The sequence below is a fragment of the Leishmania donovani genome, chromosome 20, assembly GCF_000227135.1.
Source record: "Leishmania donovani BPK282A1 complete genome, chromosome 20".
Lineage (NCBI taxonomy): Eukaryota > Euglenozoa > Kinetoplastea > Trypanosomatida > Trypanosomatidae > Leishmania > Leishmania donovani.
The window spans coordinates 128,468-144,031 of record NC_018247.1 but is presented as its reverse complement, the minus strand read 5'-3'; the positions used below and the strand labels follow the sequence as shown (position 1 = coordinate 144,031).

The window sequence follows — 15,564 nt, the reverse complement described above, 5'->3', positions numbered from 1 at the left end:
GTCGAACCAGTCGTGGTTGCCGGGGATCGCGAACAGCAGCGGCACGCTCCGCAGCGCCTCCTCCGCCGTCGCGCGCCCCGTCCGCAGCGCAGCACGCCCCGTCGCCATCCTAGACACCGTCTCAGCGTCCAACAGGTGTATGTGGGCAACGTCCGCGTCGCTCGCGTCCGCGACAACCACGCGCCGCTGCTCCGCGTGGAACACGCTCTGCAGCCGCACGTTGCTGCTCATTGCGTCGTGGTACGGCTCAAACAGGCGCGTCGTGTACGTCTCGTCGTTAGGGCTGGGATAGGCGAGGTCGCCGCCAACCAGCACAAAAGACCCACGCGGCAGCACGAAGGGTTCCCTGTCGACAGTCGGCGTGTTCGTCGGCGTCGAGTCATCAAAGGTCGGCAGGAAGGAAAGACCGACTCTCTTGCTCGGCGGGCGATGCCACCGTATTTTGAGGGATGGCCGGGCCAGGAGGCGGGCCATGGCATAAGTTGGGTTGAAGCCATCCCCGACGTCGGCGATCCAGTCGAACCAGATATCCCTGTCGCCTTTCTCGGCCTCCTTCCTTCCCGGGGATGTCTTGGGCGGCGACGGCACGAGTGCTTCCGTTGCCTGACAACGCAGTGGTGTCGAAGGAGAGGTGACAGAGAGGTTGGCAGCACCAGCCGCAGCGGGCTCGTTGTCGGTGTACGTGCTGTCGTCGTCGCCATCGATGCGAAAGTGCGGCAACTGGTTCAGGGACGACCCGAAGTGGAACTCGAAAATCTTCGGTTTCGCGTAGTGCTGCAGCACACGGACGTCGAAGGTGAGGAACTCGAGCGACATGCGCGCCAGCGCCTGCCATGTCGTCCTAATGATGAAGGTGGAGAACCACGGCACCATGCCCGGCCGGTTCGCGGGGTGGGAGACGTACTTTTCGGCTGACACGCCGAGTCGGTCGTGCTCGTCCTGCCACCCGGTCGGGTCCACGTCGCCGTCGCCCCGCCGCTTGGGGTGTTTTGCGTGACTGGGCAGCGAAATGGTCTGCGGGGCCGCCTCCCGGAGTCTTGGATCGCCCTCGGGGAGCCCAAGGCTCTTCGCTACGTGATTGTCGGGGGTGCGGGTGCGTCGCAGGCCCCAGCAGCGAAAGATTAGGGAGGCACGCAACGAGGCAGCCTGCGGAGAGTTGTTGCTCCGCGCTTTCTCCGGGTACATGTCGGCCCACAGGATGCCGCGCGACGGGTCTCCGCCGGCGAGATGCTTCTTGTAAAGATAATCGATCCACACAAAGGCTACGCAGAGAGAGCATAAAAAGGCAAGGCATGCAAAGGGCTTCTTGGCGACTGGCTGCGGGCAGACGACCTGAGATGCCCGAAGCCACGTCGACGGCGGTGTCAGGCTTCCAATGAAAGGAATCGGCCACGTCTTCTCCGGCGCCCCGACGGCGATCTCCACTGTCGAAAAGACCTCACTGCATGCCGCGTAGTGCATCATCGCGAAGCTCGACAAGAGCACCGAGTTGATCATCACAACCGTGAAGCTGGGCCCGTAGGTAAAGGCGAGCTTGTAGCGGCGCTTGATCTTGTGCAGGAGCAGGCAGAAGGAGCTAGTGAAGCAGAAGGTCGGAAAGAAGATGGTGGTCACCGCGTCCTCGGCGAGGATGTGCTGCGTTGCGTCCGAGGACACCGACTTCGCGGCCGTCGAGGCGGCAGCGGCAGAGCGAGACTCCACCAAATGAGGCCCGACGTGGAAACACAGGAGGACCACCGCGAGCCATATCTGCAGCCCCTTCGTGACCTGCGCGTACCAGTCCGTGCGGGTCTCCAGCTGCGAGCGGAACGGCGAGTGAAAGAGATACATGAGGGCCAGCAGCAGCACGTAAGAGAGGGTCCAGAAGATGCCGGACCGAAGCGACGTCACGCGCTCCGTTGCCAAGACGAGAAAGACCTGGACCCGCTCATACCACTCCGAGCGGTGAAGTTGGAAAAGCTGCGCCTCCATTCTCAGAGCGTGAAAACGTCTGTTCGCTTGTGCGTGTTGGTAGCCTGTGACACCCTGAAATGGGGTGGGCGGGGGTGACGCGTGGGCCCGGCGAAATTAGGAAGCGCCTTTACGATGGGGAGCGCAGACACCTTCTAGCCCGCAAGGGCTCCGCTGGCGCAAGGAGGCTGATACTACGCTACACAGAAAAGAGGAGAGCTGCACGCGTGCATGACCGCACGCAGCGGTGATGTGCGCGTGAGCAGAGATGCGAGAGAGGTGCAACAGAACACAATGAGCAGACGAGTATGCGAGAGAGACTGAGGCGAAGCCGATTCACACAACACGCACCAGCACCAACCATTACCAACGCCCAGACAGAAAGCAAGCACGCAGATGAGGTTTCGCAGATGATGGTGAACACTGTATCGGCAGTGGCGGCACGCGCCTGTCCGTCTGCATTCCAGTGAGAAATGTGCCTGGGTGCCCGCATGTCTCCGTGCGTGTGTGTGTGGGGGGGGGGGCCCTCTGTTTTGCTTACTTTCTCAGCGCATTCCTTTTTTTCTTTTCGGGGCTTTCTGCGCCTCGCTGTTCCCTAGCGTGGTGCGGGGCGCCGTGCGCTGCATCACAACGGCAGGGACATGGGCGAACACATAGAGAGACACACACACAGACGCACGCGTGAGGCCTTTGGGCACATGTAGGTGTGGCACCTGGGAGTGGGGGAGGGGCTGGTACAGAAGGGTGGGGCAGGAAGAGTCGAGGGACTGAAAAGACCGTGCGGAGAGGCGACAAGGGGTGGTGGGGATGAAGGCAAAAAAGAGGGCAGGAGAAGAACCAAGAAACAAAATCACAACGAGAGCGCCGAGAATGGGGAGGACAGGAAGGACAGGGGAGTATCGAAAGAAAGAACAAGTTTACATGTCGATGGGTTTAATGGGTGGAGGGAGGTGGATGGCATCTGCACGGAACGTCTTCAGCACACAGACAGAGAAAGAGAGAGGTAGGGGGCAGTGGTCACAGAGAGACTCGTGCACGTGTTTCTCGGCATCACCGATTGATGGGTGTGTGTCTCTGTTCGTCTGCGTGACGCAAACAGCTGAAGCGCGAGACCTCCCTGTATTTTTTTTTGGCTAACGCTGTGCAATCCCCACCCAACCCAACCCCTCACCAGCGCGTGGCGACTATGATGAGGGGCACCGACCCATCATGACGTGCACGTGTCCCTACACGCATACATACAGGAAGTGAATGCCAACACAACGTGAAGCGCCGAGGCGTGCGCAAACCCAACAGCGAAAGAAAATGATAAAATGCGCACCAGAGAAAAGGAAAGATAGAGAGGAAGGAGTCAAAGAACGAGCCATCGCAGCGCAGCGACAGAGGGCCAAGTCGTCCGAAGGAGGAATTCATGCCTTCTACGCCCAGAAAGCGCACAGGCACAGACACACGGAGGGCGGCGGATTGTGTACGGGCACTCAAACTCGCAAAAATATACAGGACAGACAGCCGACACGAGTATAAGAAAAGGGGAAGAAAACCATGTCTCCCACCGAAAGCGGCACTTCACAGAGATACATGCGCATAAGCGTACACGCACGCGCAACGGCGCAGCTACAGCTGCAAGCTCGATGCAGTCACATACACACACACGTCTCACGGACTCGGAGTGTGGCTTTGCGTGTGAGTGTATGTGCACGTGTTGTGCAACAGCTTTCGGTGCAACATGACAGCCCCTCGTCTTCGCCTTTCTTCCTCGGACGGTCAATACTCTGGCACGGCCGACCTCGCTGAAGCGGCGAAAAACACTATCACTGCGCACGGCCGCCACCGCCGATGCTCACGCCCACCGCCGGCCACCTCACCAGCGTCCCAAAGGGAGTCTCACACACGTAAGGGCGCAGCAACTGTGAAAGTCGGTAGTCTTCCCTCTTCAGGAATCCGCGTCTCGCTTCGCCTGCAGCGAAGGGCGCGCTGGAAGACCAAAGCAGCTCGTGGAATGGGACAAGAGGGCGGGGAGGAAGCTGAGTCAGTGTGAGGCGGTAGCGACAGCAGCAGCGACAGCGACATTGCCTTTCGCGTGAGGGAACGTCACAGAACAAAGACGTGCAGAATGTCTTCGCTGGAACGAAGAAGGCAAACCGCCATGTGCGCAAACAACGAGGCGGCGCAGCAGAGCCGAGCACATATAAGCGTTGCCGTCTCTGTCTCGGTCCACCACCTGGCTGTACCTCGCACAGCTCCCACACTTTCGCCGTCTGCGGAGGGCTCCCGGACACCGAGCCATGCTTCCCCTCACCTGCCAGTGCGTACAGACGCCTATGCGGATGTCACAGTCACCGACGCGGAGGGAGGGGAAAAAAGGCGAATGAGAAACAAGGAAGTCGCGTGATGGAGAAGACGGGACGAGAAGGTTCGCTGTGAGGTAGGAACGGCACATACAGTCCGTGCCATTCACGCCCTCCGGCCCTGCCCTCGAAAAAGATATATACGCAAAGAAAAAGAGACGAGATGCACACACACACACACAAGACCGCGGTGCTTGTCGCGTGGAGGGGAAAAGGGAAGCTGATGGGGCCGTCATGGTGGACATGCGTGCGGTCTATGTGTCTGTGTGCATATGTTCTGTGTGCGTGTGTCTGTCCGTGGAGAGGAGCCCGACAGAGATAGCCCACAAGCACACACAGGCTCACACGAGCACACGGAAAAGGGAAGAGGCGCCGAGCAGAGCGTGAAGAGGACAACAACAAAAACGAAACGAAAGGATGCGCGCCCCACGCGGAGCCAGAAACAACGGCAGAAGACACATAAACACAAAGAGAGATAGTTATATCGTCGGAGGAAGGCAGGGAGGGGAGGGACTTCAAGAAAAGGGCCACAAAAACAACTCAAGACACACGAACACACATGAGAGGCACATCGGCCAAGTATCTTCTCGCTCTCCCCGCCTCTCTCTTCGCTCTCCTTTGCGAGTGCCCTGACAAACCCGCACGTCGCGACGCGTTTGCCGACCTGCGTCAGAGCCGAGTGTGCGGGACACATGCCTCGTCTCTGCGAAACGAGAAAAGCGGAAGTAGAGAGTCGGTGAGCAGGGTAGGGGGTGGGGCAGGGGAGAGGACGAGTCCGAGATGATGACGGAAGAGGAGAAGACGGAGAGGAATGAGCGGCTTCGAAGGAGTTCCAACAACAACAAACTAAAAAATTCTATTTAGGCATATGCACATATATAGCGTATACATATATTTATGTGTGCGTGTGCACATAAATCGAAGCATGAAGCACACGTGCGGTAGAAGAGGGGGAGGGGCAATACATGCTCGCACACATGCACATACATGCGTAAGCACACATGCACGGGGGTCGAAGCACAGGTAGGCGTGTGCACATGGGAAAGGAGAGGCGGAGGTGAAGGTCAAACCTCTTCTCCCGCACGCCCTCACGCACGCTAGTGCGCACCTACTTCGGCTTCCGCATCGGAGTACTCATCATGGATCGACTGATCGCCGCCGTTGTAGAGCGGAGTGCGGCTCAGGCCCACCTGTGTCTGCGTCGGCACATGCGCCGGGTTGTCAGCCAGCGTCTCCAGTTTTTGCATCCGCTCCTTGGAATCCTTCGTGCGCTTGCAGTAAAAGGCCCAACAGCAGATTGCTATTATGATGACGACCACCGCGATGAGGCTGATGACGGCGATGACGAGACCGGCCCACCATGGGAACGGCTCCTTGCAGCGTTGGTAGATCCAGCGACCCTGTGAGTCGCGCTCCACCAACCTGCCGCAGTGGTAGTAGCCGCCGGCAAAATGCTCCGTGATGACGTCACCGTCCGGGTAGGTAGGGAAGATGGACGCATCCGAGTGTTGGTACTCGTAGTACTCGCACACCCACTGCGTGTAGTACGTGACCACGTTGCCGTTCCTCCACTCGCCGTTGCTCGCCATGTACGGCTGGCGGCCGCCCCAGTAGCTGGCGTTACCCCACCAGAGCGGCTGGCCAGGGGCAAAGTTGTTGTACACGCCTTCGACCGGGCCACCGCGCAGGGTGTCCTTGTACACGACTCCATAGAAGAACGTTAACTCGTTGCGGTAGTGCAAGCCGTGGTTGAACTGCCACGTGCAATTTTCGCTGAGGCAGGCAGACTGGCGCGACTCACCACCGATCGGGGCCATGTCGAACCTGTTCGCCAACATCACATCTTCGGCAGATAGCTGATAGCTCCGCAGCTTCGGCATCATCGAGTGCCCTGAGTCATCCTGGGCGCAGTAGCCCAACGACTCGAAGTTCATGATGCCGTTCGCGGAAGTCCTGCCCGCATAGCGGACCGAGTACGCCCGCACCGCTGTCGTGCCGAGCAGCGCCAGGAGGGCCACCAGGAGCGCGGCAGTTCTGATGCGTGACGGCGAGCGCTTCATCGCAATGAAGGGTGAAGGCTTTTGGGCAACCCTCACGGGCGAAGACGTGGAAACAGCAATACTCACAGGTAAAGCGGTGTCCTGGGAGGCAGAAGCGGGCGGGGCTGAGAAGCTGCCCCTTCGGAGTGTCTTCCGTGCGGTGGGGTGATAGTGCGGGTGCCGATGCGAGCCGGAGATGAAGAGAGAAAGAGCGAGAGAGGTTAGAAGACTAGCCGGCTGTACAAAATTCGAAAGGAACCAAAGAGAGTCGAGCTGGAGACGCGAGCGAGAAAGGTGTGGTCGGCACTGAGCCGGATTTCGTCGCTTACTTGTGTTTGCGTGTGTTTTCCGGTTTCAGTGTGTGGGGGAGGGGGGCTTGCAAGTGCGTAAACAGACTGCTGCTCCTGGGGCTGCGTGCAAGAAGGGTGAAGAGAGAGTGTTGCACCGAGGCCATTAAGCGACTCCGCATAAGTGTCGGCGCCCATCCAGCTTCTGGGCTGTGTGTGTGCGTGCGCGCGCGGTTGCATCATCAACATCGAGGACCTTACCGGCGGGAACAGAGCGCGTCTCCTAACAGAGAACCGAATACGCGTATACGACTCTGTTTGTGTGCCGACAAGAGTGCGGCGCCAACAGTCCTTTCCGCTTTCTGCCGCACCGGGTGTGGACACCAAGGAGGTCCGATGGGTGTGACTTACTTCTGTGGGCGCGGATAGTGGAACGAGCGAGAGAGAGGGAGAAGAGGCCCCTTCCTCCAGCTAGCATGGCAACTAGAGAGACGCATCATTGGCCGGGTAGAGCAAAGCAGCGCACCTTCAGTGTACAGTGAAACGGCAAGCCGAGCGCCCCGCCGGTCATATCGCACCGCCCTGTCCCGAGAACAGCGTGGAGGGATACAGGAAAGCAGCGAACAGTTCTTCTTTCGCCATGTGCAGTACTCCGGCCATAGAGCATGAGGTCAAACTAAGCTGCACCTCCCCACCACCACACGCACACCACACGCACACCACACACACACACACCAGCCCTGTCACAGGCCCCCATCCGCGTCGTGCGAAGCAGCCGAACACGCGCACACACACACACACACGTTACAGCGATGCGCCTACTCATTCATCGGAGCATCGCCTCGGACTCAGACTCCGCCCACCATCCCCGCCTCGCAGGTCGCCGCACAGCCGCTCCCATTGTGCCGGTCGCCACGCGGTGCCGCCATCGGGGTGGCCCAGGCTCCCCACCACCCCACCGGCAGGGCAGTGCGAGGGCCTGGTGAGGTAGGTGCGGGTCAGGCTGGCGCATTGCCCATCCCATGGATGGCGCACACGTCTGCACTGTCGCGGCTCGCTCTGGCCCCTCCTTGCGCCGTGGGGTGCTTGACCCTGTCTGCGCCAGAGGTGGTCTGGCATCGGCAGGGACATAAGGGGCTGCTTGGCTTCCCGACACAGAGAGCGGGTGTGCTGGACCCTGAGGTACGAAGCACTGAGCGGTGTCGCCCCCGCCATGACGGACTCAGAGCGCCGAACACGCACCGAAAGAGTTGCTGTACGATGTCCATGACAACAAAAGGAGAAAGAAAACGGTCCTGCCATGCACCAATGAAAGAGCAGCAACGGAGGAGCCAAACAGAGAAGAAATCAGTAAATATGCATGTGTGTGTGTGTGAGTGCGTGTGCGGTCCGCGACAATATCAGCAGCGAAACGCGGCAGCAGTCGGGGTGCTCCGGCCCTGATCAGCACAACACATGAAAAGAAAAATGCGAGAACGAGCAGGACGAGAGGAGAACGGCAGAGAAAGACCAAAAGGAGGAGGGGTAAGAAGGCATAGCGCACCACGAGTACGCCAAAACACATCTATAGAGGTAGATATAGATGGGTGCAGAGACAAGAAGGCGCAGACACTACCGTTGGGAATAGCGACGCTCTACACACGCAACGGCTCGTGACACTTTCACTTGCATGTAGAGGTCGGCTGCAGACGTTGCGTTGAAAACGCAAGCATCTAACAACGCAGGTGAGACGTTGCAGAACCGAGAAGAAATAGAAAAGGGAACGCTGGAAAGTATATTAAAGACGCAGGCTAAGCAGGCTACGCGCACACATACGCGTTGCTGCTGGTTTGTGCACATGTGTCTGTGCAAGTGACTGAGTGACAGGGTGTCAATGCAGACAGACGGCACTCCGTACCCCCACCCTGAGTAGCTCAACGGGGCAGCGAGGAGGAGGAATAAACACAAATACACAAAATAAGCAAAGCAGATGAGAAGGGGAAACGCAAAAAAAAAAACACAGAGAGAGAGCAGGAGGGGCCCGTGGCCTACACACACACAAGCACACGTACACACACAAACACGGTACACCCAGGGAGGGAAGGAAGGGACAGCCATGCATACATCAACCGGAGTTCAATGCAAAGAAGTTGATGACATGCAAAAGGGAAAACATGTACACACGGGGTCAAGCTTGAGACGCAGGGGGTATGCTGCGCGTTATCTGCGGCGTTCCATCACATCTACGACTTCCATATGCACTGAGCGTGAAATACAAGCACGTACCACTAGACACTGCAGGGGCACCGCCGTGTTACCGGGGAGGGAGGGAGGGAGGGGGGAGCGCTGTAGATTGTGCATAGAGCATTCATTAGCAGGTTGTCGAGTTGTCGAGCGCTTCCTCCGTCGATTTTCTCTGCACGCACTTCAGTGGTAACAGTGGTGTTGGTGGTGACGATGAATTGGCGTTCTACGGTGCCATCATAGAGCGCTCTTGGCGAGTCAAGTGGAGGAGCTGTTGACGTGGAAGGGAGCCGGTGGCGGTTTTGGCGTGCGCGGAGGAGGAAGCACCCGTGTCACGCGCGAGTTTCGCGCCTGTTACTGTAGAGCGGTGGGATGCAGAGATACGAGCAGAAGTCGGCTGCCGCCCGATTCCCTCGCACTCTTTAAGCGACTGGGGGTGAAGCGTCCCTGCAACTCCGCATCGTCAGCGAAGACAGATGCATCCAGCGACGAGTCGCCACCTTCGGCAACAGCTGCAGCCACGGTCTCATGGGCACGGCGCTCTGTCCGTGTGGCTGGTAGGGCAGCTGAGTTGTTGCCCGCTGCGAGGTTTACACGGCTATCCTCTACTGCGGGACTATTACTCATGAACGCGGCATCACCCTCAAAGTAGCGTCGCGGACATGAATGCGGCGTCGGTGAAGGCAAGAGACCTCGGTGCTTCTCCCCAGCACATCCATAACGACACCGCTGCGGCATCGGCGTTTCGTCCGGCTCATCAACTTCGAGATGGATGTGGAGGTCGACATGTCTGTATGCCGCCGCAACGCCTGTGTGCCGCGCCATTGCAGCCATGCCTTCCTCGGCGCAGTCGTCAGCTGTGCCGCGCGGTGATTGTGCCCCGCCGCCGCCGCGGTAATGCACCACCAATGTTTCTACACTGCTAGTTTCAAGCACAGACTCGTCCGTACCCCCGCTCGGCTCCCCCGAGAGGTCGACCGGGAACTGAAAAGTCGAGATCACTTGGTAGAACGGCGACTCCTCGAATTCGCTCCACGTCGTTAGAGTGGATGACGAGCTAGACGGGTGCTGTGTAGGCGGCGGCAGCAAGGGGAATGCCGGCGGTTCCATGTCCAGCTGGGGAGCGCGCAGGGAGCGACGTAAAGCGGCTGCGTTTGAGATTCCAGCAAACACGCGTGTGGACGCCGCAGATCGAAGCGACGGAATGATTCCGGTGCTGCGTATCAAGGGCGACAGGGGCACGGTCGCTTTCAGCCCGCGTGCGGAGGACAGTGACATGAGTGAGTCCGGCTTGAGCTTGGCCAGCAAGTCGCTGCCACCAGCTATACCGGGCTGATAGCTCGAGGTCACTGATGCATTCTGCAGATGCTGCTGATAAATCGGTGGCGGCGGCGGCGGCGGTCGGCAGTGATGGAGGTGAAACGATGATGGCGCGGCGGTCTTGGGGGTCAGTAGCACCTCAGCGTTTTCGTCAGACGCATTGCATGAAGAGATGTGCACTTGCAGCTGTTGGTGAGAGAGTTCACGAGACTCTTGCATCTTTACACTCATCGGGCCGTGCTGAAGCGTCTCTGTGCAAGAGTCGTGCTGCTGTGAAACGGCTCGCAGCTGATGCGCCTGCCACAGCTCTTGTATCCGGTACAGGCGGGTCGTCACGAGACGGATGCTCTCCTCGATTTCTTCGCCTCGCGCAGCGTCCTCAGTGCGGCGACTGCGGGCGCGACACCACTGCAGGGCGGCCAGCACCATCCATGTGACGACGGCGATCGCCGCGGCAGCGATGAGGATGAAGGGCCACAACGCAAGCGCAGACGGCGCGTCTTTCACATTGGAGGGTTGGCCGTCATCATCCGCATTGCGTAGAGGCTGCTGCGCGGGGCCCGCAGTCACTAAGGTGGCATAGAAGGCAAGGACGACCCAAGGACGAGGGCCGCTGTTGCTAGCTGTCGCTTCTCCGGCGCTGCAGAGAGCGCCCGTAAACGCGGCAGCAGTCTCGCTGCAGCCAACATGTGAATATACGTTTGGGTGCTATCGCACACCCCAAACTGGGGTCGAGGAGAGGGAGAGTCCGGGGGGGGGCGATGAGAGGGGTGGCATGGAAAGTTGTCACAACGTGCAGAGACACACACACACACACATTCGCCCAAATGTGCACGCAGAGGCTCCTCATATGTGCGAGAATGATGCTCGATCCCTCCCGTCCTCAGTATGCGGCTGCGTTTCCCGGGTTGGCGGGAGCAGCTACTCTGACCAGCAACATGGTGCATGATGCTTGTGGAAGAAGAGAATCGCGTTCCTCTCGCACCGACAACCGCTTGTCACCTGCCGTCCGCTCCACCTGAACCGGCAGCACACGGCATGCGCTTTCCTGGAGAAGTTCCCTTGTTTCAGTCGCTCGCTTTCGCTCTAGAGATTGATTATCTGAAGATAGGTGGGCGTGTCCTTTACGCAGAAGGGCCTTCTGGTGCACACGCTGTGTGCGTGCGTGTGTGTGTGTGCGCGCGCGCCTGCAAACGCAGAGAACGCTCACGGCATGGCTACGCCGAGCAAGACCGCAGTCAGCTCAAAAAAACGACGGGCGCAAGCAGGCGAGTCGTTGAGGCGAGAGTAGCGTCGCTCGCACATTACACTCGGGCAGGCACGCATATTCACATCCACCGGCGCACACGCACAGCTGAAAGAATACTAAGCACACTCGTCATCGTTGTCGCGTCCATGTAGTGGGAGGAGTTCCGAGCAACGCGAAGCGGAGGTGAGCATGTGTGGTTGAGGGGTTGTAGACGCGTTGACGACTTCAGCGGTGCCGCGCGCACATCTCCTCCTCTTGGTGTTGTGCCAGTCCCGGCGTGCCGCCATTCATCTCCTCTCGCGTCATTCGGTTCTGCAGCTGCCGCGCATCCACCAGGGCGTCGTCGAGAAGCTCATCATCGGCGAAGACGCTCTTGCACACCGCGACGACGGCAGGAGGCGCCTTTGTCTCGGAAGGCCGGCGTGCCGCACGCGGCAGCATCTCCTTCTCGGTCTCCGCGTCCTTGCCGGTGGCGCCGCTGAGCGGCGCTGGTGCACCCCGCCTAGCATTCTCCAGCCCTGACAGCGGTAGCGGCGGCTGCGGATGCGGATGCGCCGTCAATGAGTTCGCGTAGAACTGACGAGTCGCCGCAGTGCTAGCCGCATAGCTGTCGGCGGAGGCGGCCACCAACTGCTGCCGTGCCTCCACCTCTGCATCGCGACGGTAGAGCTTCTCGCGCGGGAAAACAGCGAGAATGGCGCCGACAACGCACACGCACGTGATGAGAATGAGCACACTGACACACGCCGAGGTCGATGCAACGCCGTTGCCCAGCATCATAGAGGCGACGGAGAGCATGATTAGAGAGCACAGGTTTGCGCCGGCCATGAGGAGGGCGCCGGGCACGGACTCGGGCAGTGGGTAGGAGATCTCCATCGCGAACTCGAAGCAGATCGGAATGGCGGTGTTCTGGAAGACGCCGGCAAAGATGTAGATGAAAGAGCAGAGCCCATCCATTGTGCGGGTGTGGCTCGGCGCCTTCAGCATGATGATGATGAGCCCGATGCAGCACAGCACGGAGCCCATCAAGCAAACCAGCAGAGGGTACTTATAGTGCCGTGTGCGGTCCACCCAGAGGCCGACCAGGTAGGACACCACCGTCCCGACAATAACGTTGAAAGCACCGATGCCGCCAGCCAGCTCGGCCGCCACGCCGAAGGGCTCCAAGATCTGCGCCAGCACAGAGGCGTAGGTCCAGACACTGCCCATACTGATACTGAAGGCGCCAAGCAAAAAGACGAAGTCGCGGCGGCATAGAAGTAGGTAGATGGTGTGACCGACCTCGAGGAACGTGATCACGTGCTCGTTGTGCCGAAGCCGGTGCCACATCGTCATCGCCTTGTGCTTGCTCATGCTGCCGCGGTCAAACTCGGTGTAAAAATCCGGGGATGGGTCCAGAGTGACCTCCTGCGCGCTGTAGGCACCGCCGCCCGGCTTAGCCGTACCTTCCGCATCCGCGAATTCAACAACAGGGCGGTTGACGCTGGTGTTGTTGCCGCGTGCACCGGCGCACGCAGAGATGTGTGATGCTATTGGTTCACCTGACGCCGTGTGACGCTGGCCGTGAGCGACAGCGCGGCCTCGTCCTGCGCCGACGCCGCTGTCATCGTTCTTATCCTCAACGCTGCTGCGATCGCCGTTCTGCACATTACTGCAGGTCTCACTCTGCAACTCGTCGGGAGCGACCCCCTCCTCTCGGTCACCGCGCCGCTGATGCAGCTGCTGTGCAACAGGGCGCTGCGCGCGGCCGCTCGCTGCGCGACCCTCGGCAGACGCGAGTTCCCCGAGCAGTGCCTGGCTCGGTGCCTTGAAGCTTGGTGGCCGCAGGAAGAGGAAGACGCCGACAGTGATCAAGACGCAGAAGCCCATCTCAAGGCAGAACAACAGCATGAACTCCTTCGTGGTGCCGGTACTAGACCTGACGATCAAGGGTGGTGCGAAAAGAGCGATGGCGTTACCGAGGCTGTTCGCCGTGGCTGCAATGGCTGTCGCGAAGGTACGCTGGTGCGGCGCAAAGTACTGCGCCGCAATCAGCGGCGGCGTCGACAGCACAAAGAGCTGCGCGATCGAATTGAGGGTCTGCGGCAAAACCAGGGTGAGGTAGCACGGCTTCTGCAACCCGGGGGCCACCTTCAGGATCGACCCCATGGCGTTCAGTTCACATCCGATAAGAACACCACGCCTCACCCCCCAGCGCTCAAAGGTTGTGCAGGTAAAGTAGGCGCCGACGACGAAGACGATCATGTAGACGGAGGAGAGCATGTTCAGCTGATTCGTCGTCAGGTCAAAGAAGGTGCGAGTTGCCGTCGCGATCGACGAGTACGTGATCCACTGTATTGCGTTCGACGCGCTGTAGAGGCAGAAAAGGGCTAGCACGACCCACCGCCACGGGTCACCTTTCTCATTCATGAGCGTCGCCGGCATGATTGGTTGCTCTGCGCGCGTGCGTGTGTGTGTGGGGGGGGGGGAGGGGGGATGCCCGTTCTTTATCCGCTGAGGCGATTCACAGAGACGATTGACCACAGGGCTGTGGAAAAGATGCGGCAGATGTGCGCGTACGTTGACGGAGGGCGTGTATTCATGTATATATATATATATATATGTATGTGTGTGTGCCAGGCTGTGATGGCGACAGCGAGGCTCACAACAATAAAACCGACGCTGCGGATGTGCGAGTGAGTCGGAGGCGAAGAGAGAGCGCGGCAACCGACACGGCTTCACGGTAGCCGGAATTGGCAGTGCGCCAAGCCAATCAGATGCTAAGGTCGTATTCGAACGAAGACACGTGCAGCTTGGGAGAAATAGGTGGATAGCCCATAAAGGAATAAAGACGACGCCGTCTGCACGCGCACACGCACCCACAGAGACGGCCGCTAGCACGGGCGCGCACTCGTGCTGGAATAAGCGGGGAAGGGATAAGATTAGTCACGCGTGGCGAGCTAGACGTATCAAGAGAGGTAGCGTGCGTCGGAGGAGGACATAGTCACACAGGATTGCTGAAACAAGTATGACGCCACGCAGGCCTCCAAACAAGCACACAAGTTTACAAGATCACATATGTGTATTCATATATATATATGGGTAAATAGAAGAGAGGCGCCACAGCAGGTGCAGAGAAAGCTAGGGCGTTCCTACACGCGAAAAAGCAGATCAGAGAACGCGTTTGCGTTGATCACTGAAAAAGGAACGGCACAGCCATCGGGGTACGTGCAAGTTTGCCGGCGCGAACGCGACGAAGGGCGTAGAGAAAAAAAAGTATGTCGTGCACGGATGGGGAGAGCGACGATGAGGGCCGACAAGAATGAGACACACATGGTGCGCACGTCAGTCAAAAAGAGTAGGTGTATGTGCAGGGGTTTCCGGTTTCTTATCTGGCAGTGCAGTCGCGCTCAGGCATCCACGCGCCCACATGCACGAACACGCCCAGAAGGTTGGTAGTGAGGTTAACGAGGCAGCCTACTTTTAGGGCAGGTGGAAAATACTTCGATACCCACCGCCGCAACGCCTCATTCAAACGTTTTCGCCTCTCGACTGCTCAGCAGTCCATCAGGGGCACCAAAAACACGCACACAGACAACGGGTTTCCAGCGGGTGCGCCGCACTACAAATGCACACGCAAGAACGGCGGAAGAACATTATCCAAAGCCACACCCCAATACCCATCGCCACCACCACAATCCGGCATCTCCCACGACTGCTCCACACAGCAGCCCTCATAGTCAGCAATGTCCCCAAAACCACAACCATTCCTACACATCCATCATCCCCATCAGCCATATAAGAATGCAAGAGGCCTACGCCAAGCGTCCCACATCACCACATTCGAGCCTCTATGTGCGCACGTGCTCCACACCGCCTTGCCCCGCGCTCCGTCGTCCACGCGCGCAAGCACACAGCGGCCGCGACTGCCAGTCAGTGAGGAAGCAAAAGGTGTGTGGGGTCATCAACAAGGGTGATCAGACGAGTTGTTCGTCGTAGACCTATAGCTCATCACGCAGTCGCACACGTCCGGGCACTCTTCAGCTGCACACCCACACCCACGCCCGCATCGGCCCTGGTATTAGGTTCGAAGGCAACAGTGATGTCACGCACCGCAGTGCGAATGCGGTGTCCGTGGAGAGATGCCACATTCGTCATTTGGGGGGGGG

At 59.1% G+C, this 15,564-nt stretch overlaps 4 protein-coding genes across 4 annotated transcripts; all 4 read right to left on the bottom strand.

Moving 5' to 3' along the window:
• On the bottom strand, positions 1-1,971 carry LDBPK_200430 (hypothetical protein, conserved; the record flags this gene model as incomplete). Its single annotated transcript, XM_003860335.1, has 1 exon — positions 1-1,971. A coding segment is annotated over one exon (1,971 nt), but the record flags the coding sequence as incomplete, so codon positions are not given.
• Positions 1,972-5,395: 3,424 nt separating this feature from the next.
• Positions 5,396-6,358, bottom strand: LDBPK_200420 (hypothetical protein, conserved; the record flags this gene model as incomplete). The annotated part of the gene is made up of 1 exon (XM_003860334.1): positions 5,396-6,358. One exon carries the CDS (start codon positions 6,356-6,358, stop codon positions 5,396-5,398), a length of 963 nt encoding a protein of 320 aa, XP_003860382.1.
• Positions 6,359-9,201: 2,843 nt separating this feature from the next.
• LDBPK_200410 (hypothetical protein) lies at positions 9,202-10,596 on the bottom strand (the record flags this gene model as incomplete). The annotated part of the gene is made up of 1 exon (XM_003860333.1): positions 9,202-10,596. One exon carries the CDS (start codon positions 10,594-10,596, stop codon positions 9,202-9,204), a length of 1,395 nt encoding a protein of 464 aa, XP_003860381.1.
• Positions 10,597-11,641: 1,045 nt separating this feature from the next.
• Positions 11,642-13,840, bottom strand: LDBPK_200400 (hypothetical protein, conserved; the record flags this gene model as incomplete). The annotated part of the gene is made up of 1 exon (XM_003860332.1): positions 11,642-13,840. One exon carries the CDS (start codon positions 13,838-13,840, stop codon positions 11,642-11,644), a length of 2,199 nt encoding a protein of 732 aa, XP_003860380.1.
• Positions 13,841-15,564: the final 1,724 nt, after the last annotated feature.